General features: G+C 47.7%; 1 protein-coding gene across 4 annotated transcripts in view; it reads left to right on the top strand.

The window, feature by feature from the left end:
• The window catches only part of TRIO (trio Rho guanine nucleotide exchange factor), a 354591-nt gene that overhangs the window by 182696 nt on the left and 153907 nt on the right, over window positions 1-17988 (top strand). For all 4 annotated transcript variants that reach the window (XM_043887107.1, XM_043887109.1, XM_043887111.1 and 1 more), the window contains exon 11: window positions 8283-8474. In XM_043887107.1, the coding sequence (XP_043743042.1) occupies window positions 8283-8474 (192 nt within the window). The remainder of the gene's footprint in view (window positions 1-8282; window positions 8475-17988) is intronic.

Raw genomic sequence — 17988 nt, 5'->3', positions numbered from 1 at the left:
AGCTCTAGGAGCTGGGGTAAAAGTTGTTTTCAGAAGGAGTTGTAGGGTGAATCCATCCTGAGACACCTGGTAAACCTGAGGGATACCAAAGGCAAAGTCTCAACCACCAGAGAGAGATGACGGCGTCCCGTCCCTGAGAAAGACTCGAAGCTGACTTCTCACCCGTCACTGCAGATGCTGGAAGACAGATGCTGGAAGATGGTGGGATGGAGTCCCAAGGGAGAGGAACGCTGAACCTAGAATCCCACACACAGTGGATGTCAGTTTGACAGTGAGGCTGAAATAGATCACGACTTGAGAGAGGTCCCCAGTCATGCATAGAAGCCCTGCAGCGCACGGCTCAGTCAGAGTCACGGGAGCCCCCCTCCTAACAGACTCCACCAGTGCAGGGCCTCGGTGGCGCTCACGCCGCTGTCACGGGCATGTGGAACACGGCTGGTGTGGTGCAGTCAAGCGTGCAGCAGTGTTTGTTGAATAAATGAATTAAATGAATATAAAGGAAGTATAAGAAGGAAGAGGGGGATTCCCAGGTGGCACAGTGGGTAGGAATCTGCCTGCCGATGCAGGTGATGTGCGTTCTATCCCTGGGTCAGGATCCCCTGGAGAAGGAAAAGGCAACCTGCTCCAGTATTCTTGCCTGGAGAATCCCATGGACAGAGGAACTTGGCAGGCCACAGTCCATGGGGTCACAAAGAGTTGGACACGACTGATCACTTGAGAAGAAAGGACCGAGATTGACAGTGAGCATAGCAATTGGTAAATGTGTTTGTAAATCAAAGGATTGACCATTTAGGCAAAAGAGGACAGACTCGGGGGAGGTTAAAAACACGATGGGAGAGACTTCCCTCTACTAAGGGGACGACAGAGGACGAGATGGCTGGATGGACATGAGTTTGAGCAGACTCCGGGAGATGGTGATGGACAGGGAGGCCTGGCGTGCTGCAGTCCATGGGGTCACAAAGAGTCGGACACGACTGAGCGACTGAATAACAACAACAGAGACTTTCCTGGTGCCAGTTGTTGAGAATCTGCCTTCCAATGCAAGGGACGCAAGTTTGATCCTTTGTTGGGGAAGTAAGATCCCACATGCTGCAGGGCATCACAGCTACTGAGCCTGCGTGCTGCAGTGAAGACCCGTTGCAGCCAGTAAATGCATCCATCAAACCAAACCAAAGCAAAAACCCCTGCAGAGTGAGATGGAGCAAAGCCCTAGAGCCCTTGAACACAGAGGTGGAGCGCTATCCTGAGGGGTGTGGCAGGAGGTAGTGTATCTTAGATTTGTAAACTCTGGTGTGTGTGGTAGCATTGTTGAATGATCACTAAAGACGGGATAGAAAGCACCACTTTCCATAAGTATAAAGAAAAAAGAACTGCAGAAAACCAGGTAAATAAACTCTCAGGAAAATGGGTCTAGTGGAAGTGAAAGAAAGAACAACAAAAATCATGTAAGAAATCCAAAGTAAGATGTAGCATGTGTGCGTGTATGTGCTAAGTCGCTTCAGTCGTGTCCTTTTCTTTACAACCCTGTGGACTGTAGCCTGCCAGACTCCTTTCTGCCATTCTCCAGGCAAGAATACTGGAGTGAGTTGCCACGCGCCCCTCCACGAGATCTTCCCAACCTCAGGGCTGAACCCACGTCTCCTGTACCTCCTGCATTGGTAGGCAGATTCTTTACCACCAGTGCCACCAGGGAAGCCCAGGATGTGGCAATTTGTCCCTAAATAGCAGTGATCACACTGAACGCAAAATAGATTATACTTGTTAAAAGCGTCTCTGTATATTTTTTTTTTAAATATACAGGAAGTTTGAAAGTATTTAGCTGTTTGCTAAGTCATGTCTCTTTGCCACCCTGTGGACTGCAGCACACCATGAAAGTATATGAAGTGTTAGAAACAGATCCACAAGGCAAATACGAACCATTGGAAATTGGTGTAGAAACGTTGATATTAAGCAAATAGACTTGAAAGCATAAAAACACTAGAAATAAAGAGAGCCTTCGATTATAAAAGGAAGAGTATCTATATACATCTGATGATTTCATCTCGAAATCTGTAACCCTGAATAAGTAGGAGTAAACCTCAGCTGTGTGTGTCCGTGGCTTTTACATCACAGGGGGTGCACTTGTGTGCTGGGTTCATCAGGGAACTGATGTGAGAGGTAGTCATGGGATAAGACAGCAAACTGCGCTTCAGTCCTGTTCAGTGAAAGTGCCTCTTAAAAGTTACCTCCTTGCCAGTCGCCATGTGTAAAGTTAAAGTGACAACCCAGCCTTCACCTTTCTTGATCTTAGAAGCTGGTTGGGAAAGGCTGTGTGTTCAACAGCCTTCCTGCCCCTGGGGTGGGTCTGTGGACTTCTCTTTTCCAGGTTACATGTGAGCTTCCTTCTTATGGATGCTGGTAAATATTTTGCCTTGCTCTTACAGCTGAAGAAATATGGGAAATGCGCCATAATCGCCCCTTGACATTTCCATCAGATAAGCTCCTGCCACAGCCATGTGGTTTGAGGATGGATTTGAGATTCGGATCCTCTGAGCGAAGACACCAGGCACCAGAGACCCTAAGAGGCGGGACAGCAATCACCTGCCCCAAGTAGTTTATTCACCCGGGACTGTGGGCTCGCCCGGCCAGCCCCTTTCTCGTGCCTTGACGAGTGCACCCCAGCGTTGTCTGCCGTGTATCCATCTGCGGCCAGCACCCCGTGGACCCCTCCTTCCAATTCCTGTGGTTCCTTTCGCTCTTAATTAGGGAGCTCCCTTCTGTGGCTACCTTTGAAGCCCTGTTCATGGTGAACTTACTTCCTCAGATCTAAGATGACCATCAATGCTTGTCAACACTGGTGTTCAGGGCAGCGAGGGTGGGGCGCTTTCTTTGTGGGAGACATTGGTGCCTTTGGGTCTCCAGGGGAGCCAAGGGTTGCAGCAGCAGCACCCCGGGCAGAGGGCTGCCTTCACACGAGTTCCGGAAAAGGCAGGGCCTTGTCTGCACCATTCCCCCGATTTTCATGTCTTTCATATCATCCTCGGCACCTTGTCCCTGGGATTCTAGGAGCTTTTCCCTTTAATTGGAAGTCCTTAAGCTCAGATCTGAACTGTGCATGAAAAAAAAGACAAACCCCTTAAGTGTAAACAGCTTTTGCTCACTTTACAGACATCTGCCCTTGTTTCCCTCTGTCTGGTTTTCACCTGATCACTGGTCGTGTGCCAGGCATTCTGCCAGGCAGGCCTCGGACAGACACCCGCCTCTCCTCTCGGGGGCCTCTCTCCTTCGCAGACCCGCCTGGGTGGGAGCAGCCTCTGCGCTCTCCACCTGAACTTGGCCACCTGTGCCCCCTCCCACCCCAGTGCCAGGGCCCGGCCACTCACCTCTGGCCTCTTCCCCCAGCATCTCCAGCTTCTTTTTCTCTTCACTCTTTTCCTTCTGGGATGAAATATTTATCAACCCTCCCCTCACTTGTCGGCTTCCCTGGTGGCTCAGATGGTAAAGGATCCGCCTGCAATGCAGGAGACCCAGGTTCAATCCCTGGGTTGGGACAATCCCCTGGAGAAGGGAATGGCAACCCACTCCAGTATCCTTGCCTGGAAAACCCCACGGACAGAGGAGCCTGGTGGGCTACAGTCTGTGGGGTTGCAAAGAGTCAGACGAGACTGAGTGACTAACATATAGACATATCCCCTCTCTTGAAGACTGTCCCTTGATTCTGCTCCATGTTTTTAGAGACCAGCTAGTTTTGAAGGACTGTTGAGTGACTTTCCCTGGCTTCCTCATTGCCGTATGGCAGGCCGACTAGCTTTCTGCATCTCTAGCTGATAAAACTGTGACCCGGGGCCTGCAGGGACGTGCCATGGCCCAGGGTGGACATTCAGCACTCTCATAATTGACCGTAACCTGGACCAGCCACTTAGGTAAATCCCCTCCACTCACCTTCGAGTGAAAATCTCTGATCCTTTCTGTGTCCACTAACACGTGTCCAGATTAGTGTGTGTGCAGCCTCAGCCCCGAGGGCTCACTGACCGTGTGCCAGGCCCGCCCCCCGTGTACCTGCAGAGACCACGTGTCACTGCCCCCTTCGGGCTGGTTCTGAAGAGTGTATTCTGCTCAGAGTACACAGAATGGGTGGGGCAGCGGGGGGCGCACCCCTGTAGACCCTAGACAGTAAGAACAGATTCGGTATAGTACAGTGGGGACATTCACAGGCCTGAAGAAATAGGGTGGCCTTCTTTTCTCTAGTCCCCCACCTTGCCTGATAAAGGTCCTTTGAGGGGGCTGGGAGGACAGTATTTGAAATCAGGAGAGCCCTGGGCTGCACGGTGGCTCCAGATGGAGGCTGGTTTGATTAAGACCATGTGCAGTAGATTGGGGCTCGGCAAGCAGTGGTCCCGGTATCAAGCCAGATCGCGTTCTGTGTTTGTAGCTTCATTCATGGAAAGCTGTCTGGCTCTTCCCAGAGAAGAAAGTGACATCAGCCTTGCTCTCCTGCAGGGAGGGCCGAGACCCTCAGTGACTGCCTTCCCCAGCTTTCCCTCTCCGCCTTCTCATCTCTGAAGGCTTTCTGTCAAAACAAAGTGTAACGCACGTCCTGTGTCCGAGGTAAATCTCAGGTCATGCTTCAGATTTATGGGGTTCTTTTGGACAGAATGGCCTTAGGAGGCGCCTTCAAAACAGAAGCAGAAGCATCTTCATTGCTTAATGAAGAACCTTTTCTCATTTCTCTGAAATGTGCTCATAAGGTAAACAGATTTTGGGTTTAGGGAGAAGAAATCTCTTTTTCCAAGTTAAGTTTAAGGCACATTAGTGTGTGCCTTGGGGTTTTGTTTTTGAAAGGTCCTTTGTAAAATGAGTTCTAAATTGTCTGTAATTTCAAGATGTTGAACTGGCATTGTATTAAACGAATTTTTCTTCAAATTAACTTCTTCAAAACTTGACATGGTGAAGGAACAAGACAGAGATTCAGAAAGGAAGTGTCGAAAGTCTTATGGTTGAATTCACTTAAAAGGTACTAAATATAGATTATTCTATAGAACAGTTCTGGTGTTTGGAGAAGGAGGAACCTGGAAAGAGCTTCGTGTTTACTTGGTGGCAGCAAGTTCTGCAGCTGGTGTCACTGCTGCAGGCCCTTGGCTGCACCACCGGGGCCTCGGTCTCGGGCTGGTTCAGACCTGCTGGTCCGGCATCGGACCATTTCTGCACATAGTCTGGCAGAGCCGAGAACCTCCCGACTGATCTGAAGACCCATTCCTTCTTTATGCTGTACAGTGATTGTGAGTAGAATGACTCCACGCTAATGAATTTTTGGAGTGTGGAAGATACAACCATGCTGCATGCTCACACTGGAGTTTTTAAAAAGATACTAACAGTGCTTTCCACCTGAAGCTTTTTACAAGTGACTCTGGGAAAACAAGGTGCTGTTTGACACCTTCTTTTACCTTCTAAAGAAACATCCAAGTCAATGTTCCTTTTTAGATTTACAAAGCTGTGCAGTCCCTATCAAACTACCAATGATATTTTTCACAGAACTGGAACAAAAAATTTTACAGTTTGTATGGAAACACAAAAGACCCCAAATAGCCAAAGCAGTTTTGACAAAGAAAAACTGACCTGGAGAAATCAAGCTTCCTGACTTTGGACTGTACTACAAAGCTGCAGTCATCAAGACAGTGTGGTACTGGCACAGAAGCAGGAATATAGACCAATGGAACAAGCTGGAAAGCCCAAAGATTGGACTTACACACCTATGGGCACCTTACCTTTGACAGAAGAGGCAAGAATATGCAATGAAGATGGAGAAAAGACAGCCTCGTCAATAAATGGCCCTGGGAAAACCAGACAGCTCCATGTAAAAGAATGAAACTAGAACACTTCCTAATGTCATATGCAAAAATAAACTCAAAATGGATTAGAGACTTAAGTGTAAGGTCAGAAACTATAAAGCTCTTAGAGGAAAACAGGCAGGAGACTCTGACATACATCATAGCAAGATCCTCTGTGACCCACCTCCTAGAGTAATGGAAATAAAAATAAATGAGACCTAATTAAACTTAAAAGCTTTCGCACAGCAAAGGAAACAGTAAACAAGATTAAAAGACATCCCTCAGAATGGGAGAAAATAATTGCAAATGAAACAACTGACAAAGGATTAATCTCTACAGGTTTTAAACTCGCAGGAAAGTTGAAAATACAGCCCAGAGAACTTGCTTCCGTCCAACCATTGTCTATTTCCTACCAAAAAGGACGTTATCTTGTACAACTGGAATTGCCCCATGAGAATCAGGAAACTGACCCTGACATGTGACTACCTTCTAACACTCAGACCCCGCAGTGTCCATGTCTGACGGATCCCATATAGAGTCCCCGGACACATTCGGTGTCCTTACGCCTGGAGCTGCTCCTCGGTCCTTCCTTAACTTCTGTGTCCCGATGTTTTGGAGAAGGCCCCTCACGTTGGGTTTGTCTGATGTCTCCTCGCGGTTGTATTCTGGTTACACGTCTTCAGCAGGTGTATCCAGGAAGCCCTGCTGGGTCCTCCTCACACCCTCCCGTCAAGCGGCGCGCAGTTTAATCTGTGCTGTAACTTCTGGTGTCCAGTCCGATCCCTGGCTTAAGGTGGTGTCTGCCAGATGGCTCCGTTGTAAGCGAGTCCTTCCCCATTTGTAATCACTGAGCACTTGGTGAGGATGTACTGTGAAATGCTGTAACAAACACGCTGTCCGTTGTCTGCTTTGGCTTCTTGCTATCGGTGGGGACTCCTGGTTTCCTAGTGACTGGATGGATGACCCTCCGTCACCCTCACTGTCCCTCTGATGCTCAATTGCCCCTCACATGGCCAGCGTGCGCCTCCACAAACTGGCTTCTCCACCCTGTCCTGTCCACATCGTCCTTGGGCTTTTCCTCACTTTGGGGCTCATCTTGTACTGGAATCAGCCTTGTCTCCACAGACCCCTGGTTCCCTGCAGAGCAGAATGGTCCTCAGAAATAGAGATCTGGGTTCCACCCTGCTTATTGCCATTGCTCCATTGCTGTTCTCAGGTCCTCTCGGTAGCTGAGGGGTGGGAGGGGGTGTACGTGAGCAAGTATGCACGTGCACATTTACACATCAGCCCATGGAAAACCGTGTCCACACGTGGGCCCCCCAGTTCCAGTCCGCTGCCCCCAGGCTGACTCAAGTGTTCTCCTTTTGCATATTTGTAACTCCATTGTCCAAAATGAGGAACCCAGCTCTCAGTACCTTTATTAGTCTGTTGGCTTAGTAGGTGAATACCCTGGAGGTCCCCATTCTCCATCCGGCAGGCTGCCCACTGCCCAGGCGCCCTGTGCCCCACTGGGCTTGGTCTCCCCACACCCCGGGCCGGCACCCGTCTCACCCGTGAGACCCGATCCTGCTCAGCTGTGGGACTGAAGTGCTGGGGGAGGAGAAGGTTGCCGGGCTCAGTCGGTGTCTCAGGAGCTGCATGCTTCCTCTGGGCCTTGTCGGGGGCCCGGATGCTGTGCGTTCCTGTCTGAGGTCCTCCGGCCTGGCTCACTGCTCCCTGTCCCCATCAGCACCCTCTCCCTGGCATTTCCCCTGAACAGAGTCAGGTCTCTAACAGCCCTGTTGATTTGAGGAACCGCTTTGCAGCCTGATTTATCAAAAATAAAAATAGAGTACTTTTCAGAGTATTTTAGACACCCTTTTGCACTCAACCTCAGTTCTTTAAAACTCTGGCTACTTTATAGCCATCGCAGTTATTATTTCTTTTCTCTTAAAACAGTATATCCCTGAAGTAAGGGAAAAAAAAATAATAAGCACAGAATTGCTGATAAGCAGAAACATGTGAAAAGAGACAGCAGTTTGTGTGTGTTTGCAACGTAACCTTTTCACTTGCTGTTGGGGAATTATCCTATAGCGGTACATCAATACTGAAAGACACAGAACTGGAACTCTGCGCCCCGTCATAAAACCAGGAGAAAAAGTGAAGCAGGCGTTTGTGGCTGCGAGCTCCCTTCTGGCGGCAGCAAACAGCCAGAAGCCCTGTTGTGAGTCACAGGACAGCCAGCGGCTGCCTACAGATAACCCCATCACGGCCCCAGACGGAAGGGCTTTGCCGTGAGGGTCAGAGTTTAACTCAGTTAAGAAAGGCTGAGGCTGCTGATGGCGGTGTTCTGAACTCCTGAAGTCATCTCTCCCATCCTACTGATGTGCAGGAAGGAACAGAACCTGCCGACTCCGTTCCCATGTACCATGGCTCCCAGCCAGGCCAGCTTGTCTGGTATTCACCTCCTGTGTCTCTGAACGTTCTCTCTCGCAGAACACCTACACCAATGCAGATAAGTTACTCGAGGCGGCCGAGCAGCTGGCTCAGACCGGGGAATGTGACCCGGAAGAGATCTATCAGGCTGCCCATCAGCTCGAGGACCGGATACAGGATTTCGTGCGACGCGTCGAGCAGCGGAAGATCCTCCTGGACATGTCGGTGTCCTTTCACACCCACGTGAAAGAGGTAAGCTTCCAGGGGACAAAGACAGAGCCCTGCCCGGAAGGGCCTTGGGGCTCCATGGGCGGAACGAGGGTGGTTGTGATGTCAGGCAGTGGACCAGAGGTGGCCCGTGAGGACGGGTCGCTCGTGAGTGGTGGTGGCGGGGACCCAGCTAGCCCTGCTGGCCTGCCTTTGTCACACGGGCACACGCGCGCCATCTCCTGGGGAGGCGCCTGCCAGGAGCAGACCTGTGAGGGTGGGGGTGGCCTGGGGAGCTGCGGGTCAGGAGGAGAGCAGGGAAAACAGGGGCTGGAGGAGACCCTCGGAGACAGCAGGGCACGTCCATTGTAGCAGAAGCAGGTGACCTGCACTTTGGGGTCAGGGCCATGGGGTTTCCTTTCTGCCTGTGAGCCTGTCATGTGGTTGAAGGCATGGCTGCTCTCTGATTTTATCAGACTGTGTGGCTGCCCTCAGATACTCGTAGGAGTGCATTTTATATAATGCTGAATTTGTTAACAGTGCTGTCATCGGTAGGCTCTCCTGGTAAACTTGTCTTGGGATAAGAGATGGTGTGTAATTTGGTAAGTGGAAAGTAGGTTGGTATTATATCTTGCATGTGTGTTATTCTTAGTGAAAACCGTAGTCCAGTATAAAATTTAAAAAAAAGAAAATCATAGAAAGTTTCAGTTGAAGAAACTATAATATTATGTAACCTTTGAGATAGTAGGATTTATAATAAAAGCTAAAGTTTTCAGTAGGACTGCAAATTTAAAATGTAACCTTTACTGCATCTTATTTCTAAGGGGATAAATTCTCCATTTCACAGCTCTTTACAAACTGGAAATGGGGGCCCTTTTAGGTAATTTGAGGTTGAGTCCAGAAAGGCTATAGTAACAGGCTAGGAAGAAAGATCTGGAAGACACGGGACTATGGAAGACACTTGCAAATGGGTAGGCCTGGCTTGCCTTATTTAAAGACATTCACTCAGGAACTTGTGAATTTGTTTAAAAGAAAAGAACTTCTCTGCACGTCTGGGATCTTGGGTAGTCAGTCCTCAACCAGGCCATCTGTAGCTTGAATGTTTGACTCCAGGAAAACCATATTCACTTTCAACTCTGAAATTTTGTGAGCCCCGGAGATCTAGTATGTAATACTCGCTTGTGTCCCAACTCTTTGCGACCCTCTGCACCGTGGCCCGCCAGGCTCCTCTGTCCATGCGACTCTCCCGACAGGAATACTGGAGTGGGTTGCCATGCCCTCCTCCAGGGGAGGCTAGTATAGGGGGCGTATGTAGTGAATGACTGGGACCCTGAGCAGCCCTTTCTGGGAAGGGGCTGGTGCCCTTTGCATCCTAGACTCTTTGTCAGCGTAGAAAACTGACAGGAGCAGCTTCTTTTTCTGGTTTAGTAATGCCACCACTAAAAAAGACTTCACAGTGTTTATAAAGACACAGTGTTAAGCAGACATTGATTAACAGCGGTTTCTGACTACGGCTGCAGGTTCACCAGTTCCTCCTCACTCCTCTTGAGTCAGGCCACTACCACTAACTAGTCTCTCTGCCCCTGCCAGCTCCCAGCCCCGCTGCAGCCCTGCCGCCAGGAACACACATGTCATGGCTCAGATCACCTTGCTTGTCCCATCAGTGATTCTCTGTGCATCTGGAGCACCGGCCTGAATCACCGCCGCATCCTCACGGTCTGGTCCATGCGGTTGGATGCACTGCTTTTCTACTCTTCCGCAGTGGTTAGCTGTCGTGTGTCGTGTGTGGTCACCCCGCCCCACACTCTAGAACTTTCTCTCCATGCACCTGTTACAGCACCTGTTTTGGGAGAGCTGTGGGTTACTCTGTCTTTTCCATCAGTATTATTATAGGATGCTAGCTGCTCTTTCTCTCTTGCCTTTTTTCCACCCTGAGAGAGAGAAGGATGATGCGCGTGAAAAAGCAGGTTGTGTCTTTGCTCTTTAAGCTGTGACAGACAGAAAGCAGAGCCGACTGGACCTTCCTGAGGGAGGCGCGGTGGGCGGGGGGCTGCTGTTCCTCACCCAGGCTGCAGGGGCCGCTGTGGGCCTGGATGGGTCCCTGGGCAGCACGCACAGGCTGAGCTGAGGGAAGGGCAGCAGGCCTGGAGTCTGCAGGGCACACAGGGGCCGGTGGTGGGATGCCGGTGTCCCAGGCCTCAGGTTAGGCATATTCTCAGCAGGATTCATGAAGATTTAACTTGGATTTAGGACAAAAAAAAAAAAGGCACTTTCCATAAAGTGCTATTTACGACTTTGATCACCTTTTCCACTTTTTGTTTACGGTTCTCGCAGAACAGGCACTAAAGGAAGCCGGAAGGAAAGCCTTTTACAAAAGGCGTTCTCCAGAGACTTAAGTTTGGGTTCACTGGATTTTGTAACATCAGCAGCATTTTTAAGGAAAAATTTTACAGTGAAAGCGTTCCAGTTAGCCAGCTATAGAATCTGTTGTCACTAGGCCTGGGCATTTACTGAAAAGTGAAAATACATTTTGTTCTCTTGACTTACACTGTAGGAACTTGTAGTATGTGTGAAGTTTGTAGACTAAGGAGAACTTAAATGTGTTCAAGAAGTGAAGTGGTTCCCCTTCACAATTCGAGACATTTCCTGCATTCGTTCTTTCCTTTGTGTATGAAAGACCATCGCAGTGGCAGAGAAACTGGTGTGTGTGTTTACTGTGATTTGGTTCCTTGTAAATGTGCCCTCAAAGTGACCTGGGCCAGGGGAGGGTTGGGCGACGGTTGCGGGGAGGGGTGCGTAGCAGGACACACATGTACCCAGAGACCCAGAGGGCAGGCCTTTAGGGAAGCTGGTCACCCACGGGCGTGGAATGTGCTGTGATTCTTCCCCTCCATGTGCTTGGACTGCATTTTTAGCCCCCATCATTTTGTCGGTAGATTTTTTTTTTTCCTGACCAGCCCAAGAATCTTCCTCTGTCTCCTTTCTCTCTGTTGCACAAAGGCCCTCCGACCCGCCAGGGTGCTTGGCAGGTTTTATGTAGGAGGGAATGGTTTCTTCAGTCATTGTGTTTTGAAAACAATTATTGAAAGATGACTTCATTTAGAACAAATCTCATTATTTGCTTTAAAACAAAATTAAAAGTGAGAGAAAGGCCAGGAGGAGGAAATCATGCTAATTAAATGTGTGTTTGCATCAAGGCACTAAATATTTTAACATATCAGATGAATGAAAACTTGCTAGAGATTGAAGTTATCAGAGTGAATTTTTCTCAAGCAGCTCATATGGCTTAAAATCACACAGAGTGAGATAGGAAAAGCGAGTTGCCATTTTCGTTTAGGCAAATACAGGAAGCTTTTAAGAAGTTAACAGTCAGAGGTTCTCCTGACACGGACATTCACCTTCCTCATTGCCCAGATGTTTAGCTGTGCTTTTATTTCTCACTTGATCTGGAGCATAGCCCCCTCCATCTTGTAGTCAATCTTTGGCTCTCTGCAGAGCAAGTAATTCAGAGCTGGTCTCATTAACAGCCAACTTGGAGAAGGTGCCAGCACACAGTGATATCTGCTCAGTGTTGGGTCAGGAATTTCTCTGAGCGAAGGTTGGTGGTTGTAAGTCTTGCTACAGACTGAGCACTTAGGCTCAGCATGGAGACCTCAGCCTCCACTCTCTTAGACCTGGAGGACAGAACCTAGGTGCTTGTTCCCAGGAAGAAGGAAAAGAGGAAACACAGCGGATCCGAGAATAACATGGGTTTGAACTCCACAGGTCTACACACGCGTGGATGTTTTTCAGCTACACGATCTGCAGATGCGGAACTGCAGATGTGGAGGGACCCTGGATGCAGAGGGCTGACTGTAGATCCTCCATGGATTTCTGACTGTGCAGAGGGTCGGTGTCCCTACCCCTGTGTTGTTCAAGGGTCAGCTGCGTTTTCACATGGATGGCAAGTGTCTTATACCTTGAGGTTGAATGCAGAGGTGGCTGAGAGAGGTGGTCAGCTCCAGTCTCACCCTTGAACCCAGATTGGGAGGCGTCCTGGGACACTTTCCTTGTTTTTTTTTCTCTGAAAGTATTCATGAAATTATTTAATCTCTCATGACACTTGAAGACTGTTCATCTGTCCTTTTTTTTTTTAAATGATTTTGAAGTAGTAGTATTTAAAAGGAATGCTGATTTTAAGAGAGATTTTTGTCTTCTACCTGTTAATCTCTTTGTTCCCTTCAGTTTTTGTTGCATTTTATTCACATCAGTTCTGATTATAATTCTCCCATTGGAGACCTTTGTTATCTGTCCTCCTTTCCTTTTGAATGCATTTTCCACTGTTTATTCCTTCATCCATTTACCCTTTCACTCATTCATTCCAAAGTGTCTCCCAAGCCAACTGTAACATCCAGGGAGGGACTATTAAAATGAATGACAAGGGAAGAACATACTTTTGTGTGTGTCATGTATTTTAGATGTCTGTTTCTCCTCCTAGAGGTTGAGTCACTTGAAGACCAGAACCTCGTTTCCCTTGTCTTTGTAGCCTGCTTCCCAGGCTTAGCAGATACTCGGTCACTTTGTGGAACAATTGATGTCTATTTCTAGCTGATCATCCCCGAGACTTAATGATAGAGGGCCATGGTTCCATTTTCAAATATAGCAAAGGCATAATTATTGTCATCCATTCATACTCTTCAACTTCATTCTCAAAATTAGGTCCCGAGTCAACCGATAATTACCTTTGAAATGTGTGGGTTATTTGAGGCAACCAGGTGGTGACCTTGAGTCCTCAGCCCGAGTTTATTTCTGGAGCCCAGTCGGTGGCTTTGAGCTGTTTTTTTGTTGTTGTTGTTATTCACTTGGTTCCCAGGAGCCATGGTTTCCCAGGAAAGATGATTCCTGTTGGAATCGGGCTGTGATTCTTGCTGGGTTAAGTCAAGAAGCCTTTCGTTGCTGCTTCTGCAAGCTTACACCCTGAACTGGGACAAGTTTTTGTTTGGGGAAACGCCTAAGAAAGAGGAACCTTTCATTTTATTCAGAAGTCAGAAATAAAGGCCCTTCCACCACCTGGAGATGTTTTGCTCACGGCATGCCAGCCTGGCTTCATTTCTGTGCCTAACGGTTAGGCAGGCAGACCTCTTTCTTTGCCCTGGGCCAGCGGCCAGCATCCCCCGGGAGCAGGGAGAGCGCCATGGGCACCCGGCCCCTGCTCGGTGCGGGATCGTGAGGACGCAGGAGCGCAAGGCTCCTGTATTCATGGTGTGGAGCTTCCCAGCTGCGTCTCCCACCATCCTCGCCACATGTGAAAACATCCCTTGTGACTCACCCACCAGCCAGCGCTCAAAGGGCCTGGATTCCTTTTCTCTTCTTTCCCCATGGAGCTGGAGAAGCAGTCTGGCGTCTGGCAGTTAAACTGATTCAGGAAAGGCTAAACTGAGTACAGGCAGCTCGTGGCCCTCGCATGGACCACAGTTGCCCTCTGATAGGTCTTGGATTGCAGGCAGTGTCGGTGCAGACCTGTTCAGGACACCTGCCCTTTCCAGTTCAGTTCAGTTCAGTCACTCAGTTGTGTCCAACTCTTTGTGACCCCGTGGACTGCAGCCTGCCAGGCCTCCCTGTCCATCGCCAACTCCCAGGGTTTACTTAAACTCATGTCCATTGAGTCGGTGATGGCATCCAGCCATCTCATCCTCTGTCCTCTCCTTCTCCTCCTGCCTTCAACTTTCCCAGCATCAGGGTCTTTTCAAATAAATCAGTTCTTTGTATCAGGTGACCAAAGTATTGGAATTTCAACTTCAGCATCAGTCCTTCCAATGAATTTTCAGGACTGATTTCCTTTAGAATGGACTGGTTGGATCTCCTTGCAGTCCAAGGAACTCTCAAGAGTCTTCTCCGACACCACAGTTCAAAAGCATCAATTCTTTGGCACTCAGTTTTCTTTATAGTCCAACTCTCACATCCATACGTGACTACTGGAAAAAAATCATAGCTTTGACTAGACGGACCTTTGTTGACAAAGTAATGTCTCTGCTTTTTAATATGCTGTCTAGGTTGGTCATAATTTTTCTTCCAAGGAGCAGGTGTCTTTTAACTTCATAGCGGCAGTCACCATCTGCAGTGATTTTGGAGCCCACAAAAATAAAGTCAGCCACTGTTTCCATTGTTTCCCCATCTATTTCCCATGAGGTGATGGGACCAGATGCCATGATCTTAGTTTTCTGAACTCTGCCCTTTCCAGAAAAGCCCCATTTCTGGTCACGGCAGGACTCCCCGCAGGGGAGGGATCGTGGTCCTTCTCCGCGTGACCCCAGCCTTTCCAGCACTAATTTCTCTGAATCCCTTGTGTTTCCCATGCAAAGGTCTCTCAAATTTGGTTCCCAGTTTTTCAAGACTTTTATTTTGAACTTATTGGCTCTATTTTCGGTCATCTCTAGTCTCTAAAATGATTTGCTTTATTGTTTATCCTTAAATATGTGTGATACCTTGAGATATAGTTTCTTTTTGTAACTTCCTGTTTTGAAATACTTATGATCACAGAAAGTTGGGAGGAAGGGAAACGAGGTTCCCGCACATTCTCCTGTCATCCCCGAGGGGTCACGTCTTGCAAAACCATGTGCCTTGTTAGAGCGTGAACATGACTTTGCCACACTTTGAGAGCTCACTTGAGTTTCCCCACGTGTGCATGCCCCTGTGTGTGTATGTGTACATACAAGCACACATGTCTAGTTTCATGCAGTTTTGTCATGTGTAGATTCGTGTAACCATCACCACCCTTCCACGCACAGTCACACAGAATCACCCCACCACCAGCAGACTCCTCTGTCCTGCCTCTTTACAACCATGCCCACCCCTCACCCCTGCAACAGCTCATCTGTCGCTCTCCACCTCTATAATTTTATTTCACAAATACATAGATGGAATCATACCACGGGTACCTTTTTGAGACTGGCTTTTTCTACTAGGCACAGTTCCCCTTGGGACCCTTCCCTGTCATTTCATGTGCCAGTACTTTGTCTCTGAGTGGCCTCTCATTGTCCGGACACATCACTGTTTCTGAACAATTTACCTCTTAAAGAACAATTAGGTTATTTTGACTTTTCCAAGAAGAGAAGCTGTAGACTTTCTTGTGCAGGTTTTTGCATGAACTGAAGTTTTCATGTCTTTAGGATAATTGCCCAAGAGTACAATCGCTGGGTCCTTTGGTTAAACACATACTGTTCTGAAAGAAAGTGCTAAACTTTTCCAGAGTGACTGTACCATTTGACACTCCCAGTAGCAATTTACGATTAGTCTGTAGTTTATTCACATCTCAGAGGTCCAGGATTGCTTTGATATACTTGTCAATGGGAAAGGTTAAGATCAAATGCAGAATATTTTAGGAAGTAAAGTTTAGCTTATATGGTGAAATCTTTTTAATTTTTATGTTAATATTCAGTTCCTTAGATGAGCTCTCTAAGTATGCTCTTAAATGTTTGATTTCTTTAGTTTATTTATCTGATAGAGATACAAATAAACAGGTGAATGGCCACAAGCAATGGGACACTTGGGGTCTAGAACCTTCCACTGCATCATTAGCCCTTGCATTTAGCCTTAGATTTTAATTTTGGACATTTAGTTGCTCCCTATTGGTTTATCAACTATGTCTTCACATAGGTTGTGGGATCTGGTTTTGTTTTGTTTTGTTTTGTTTTAAAGTAGGTGGTCTTCCCCTGGGTGGGACTATCCCCCAAAGTAGTTCTAATCATTTCTGATTTCCTTCTGTAAAAATATAATCTTTATTAAAATAATGAAGAAAGTATATTAAGCGTGGCACATTTCCTGACTTAACTGGCTGAGTAACGTGGGGCAGACTGCTCTGTGGTGCCTCGGCTCTCTCTGCAGAATTGGGAATAACAGCATTTCTGAGGGTTATGGGCCATACACCCTCCAGGTCCTAGCTGCTAGTGAAGGTCTGTGTTTTTCCTCATCCCTGTCTTGTTACACGACAGATGATTTAAACATAAGACGCAGAGCTATGACTGCCTGGGTGTGAATCCTTGGGTACAGCCCCGAGACCTCCCTTAACTCACCTTTGAGCAACAGGAACTGCTCGATCTGCCTTTGCCACCCTTCCTCAGAGCCGGTGCCTCACTCTGACCCTCAGGTCAGCGTCGGGACCTTGCCGGGTGTCCTTCTGCAGCTGCACCCAGGGCAGTGCCCGGGGCAGAGGCAGCGGCTCCAGACTACCTTTGCTCCTGGCTCCATCACGTTGGCACTTGTGGCTTTCTTTGTTCTCATCACTCACTACTTTTGTTTCCAGCCAGAGCTACAAAATAAATGAAATTCCTCTCCCCCCCAAATAAATATGTGGAAAACCTTTGGGTTTTGGCCAGTGAGGAAAGAGGGTTATTATTTTCTAAAAGGAAAATTCTTTTTTCAGTTTAGTATAATTCATGTTAAAGCATTATTTTTGTTAGAGAATGGTTTAAAGCTGGTTTCTCTCTCAGGGCATAGTGGCTCAGATGGTAAAGCGTCTGCCTACAATGCAGGAGACCCAGGTTGGATCCCCGGGTCAGCAGTATCCCCTGGAGAAGAAAATGGCAACCCACTCTAGTACTATTGCCTGGAAAATTCCATGGACGGAGGAGCCTGGTGGGCTACAGTCCATGGGGTCGCAAAGAGTCAGACACGACTGAGCGACTTCACTTTTTTCACTTTAAAGCTGGTTTAAATTCATGAATTTTCTATTTCTCCTTATCATCCCAGTATTTTTAGCTAGAGAAAATTTTTAGATCAAGAGAGAAACTAGAGTTAGTGTGTGAAACTGTAGGCAACTCTTAATATACATGACATAAAGTAGTCAGTAAATGATTATTAAATCAATGAATTAATAATATACTATCTGATTTTCATGATAATTCCTCATTACAACATCATACGCCTGTGCACTGACTCCAGATTGTAGCGTTTCTTGTTTAAGGGTCACTTCTACATGCAGAGTCGCAGACGTCTGCTTTCATTGGCTGTTTGTAGATTGGCCTAAGTTCGTGTAACTAAGAGGTGAGCCCCTGGTACAGAAGTTCAGGGAATGCAACATTATCAGTCTCAAAAGGCCCAAAGGAAAATGCTGCTGCTGCTGCTGCTCAGTCACTTCAGTCGTGTCCAACTGTGCGACCCCATAGACGGCAGCCCACCAGGCTCCCCCGTCCCTGGGATTCTCCAGGCAAGAACACTGGAGTGGGTTGCCATTTCCTTCTCCAAGGCATGAAAGTGAAGTCGCTCAGTTGTGTCTGACTCTTAGCAACCCCATGGGCTGCAGCCTACCAGGCTCCTCCATCCATGGGATTTTCCAGGCAAGAGTACTGGAGTGGGGTGCCATTGCCTTCTCCCAAATGAAATTGGGTGTGTATATAATCTTGTTTACTTGTCAGACTTCTTTTTAGAGGACATTTTACTATTCTTACTTTCTTATTTCAGTACTCAGCTTCATAAACTAAATGTGATAGGGCTGTGATGAACTGAGAAAAATAAACTGTTCATGTGTATTTCCGTCATGTGCTGTTACTGACCATTGTTTTTATTGAATAAGTGGTAGAAA

The sequence above is a fragment of the Cervus elaphus genome, chromosome 25 (assembly GCF_910594005.1).
Source record: "Cervus elaphus chromosome 25, mCerEla1.1, whole genome shotgun sequence".
NCBI classification, from domain to species: domain Eukaryota; kingdom Metazoa; phylum Chordata; class Mammalia; order Artiodactyla; family Cervidae; genus Cervus; species Cervus elaphus.
This window is presented reverse-complemented; position numbering and strand designations above follow the sequence as displayed.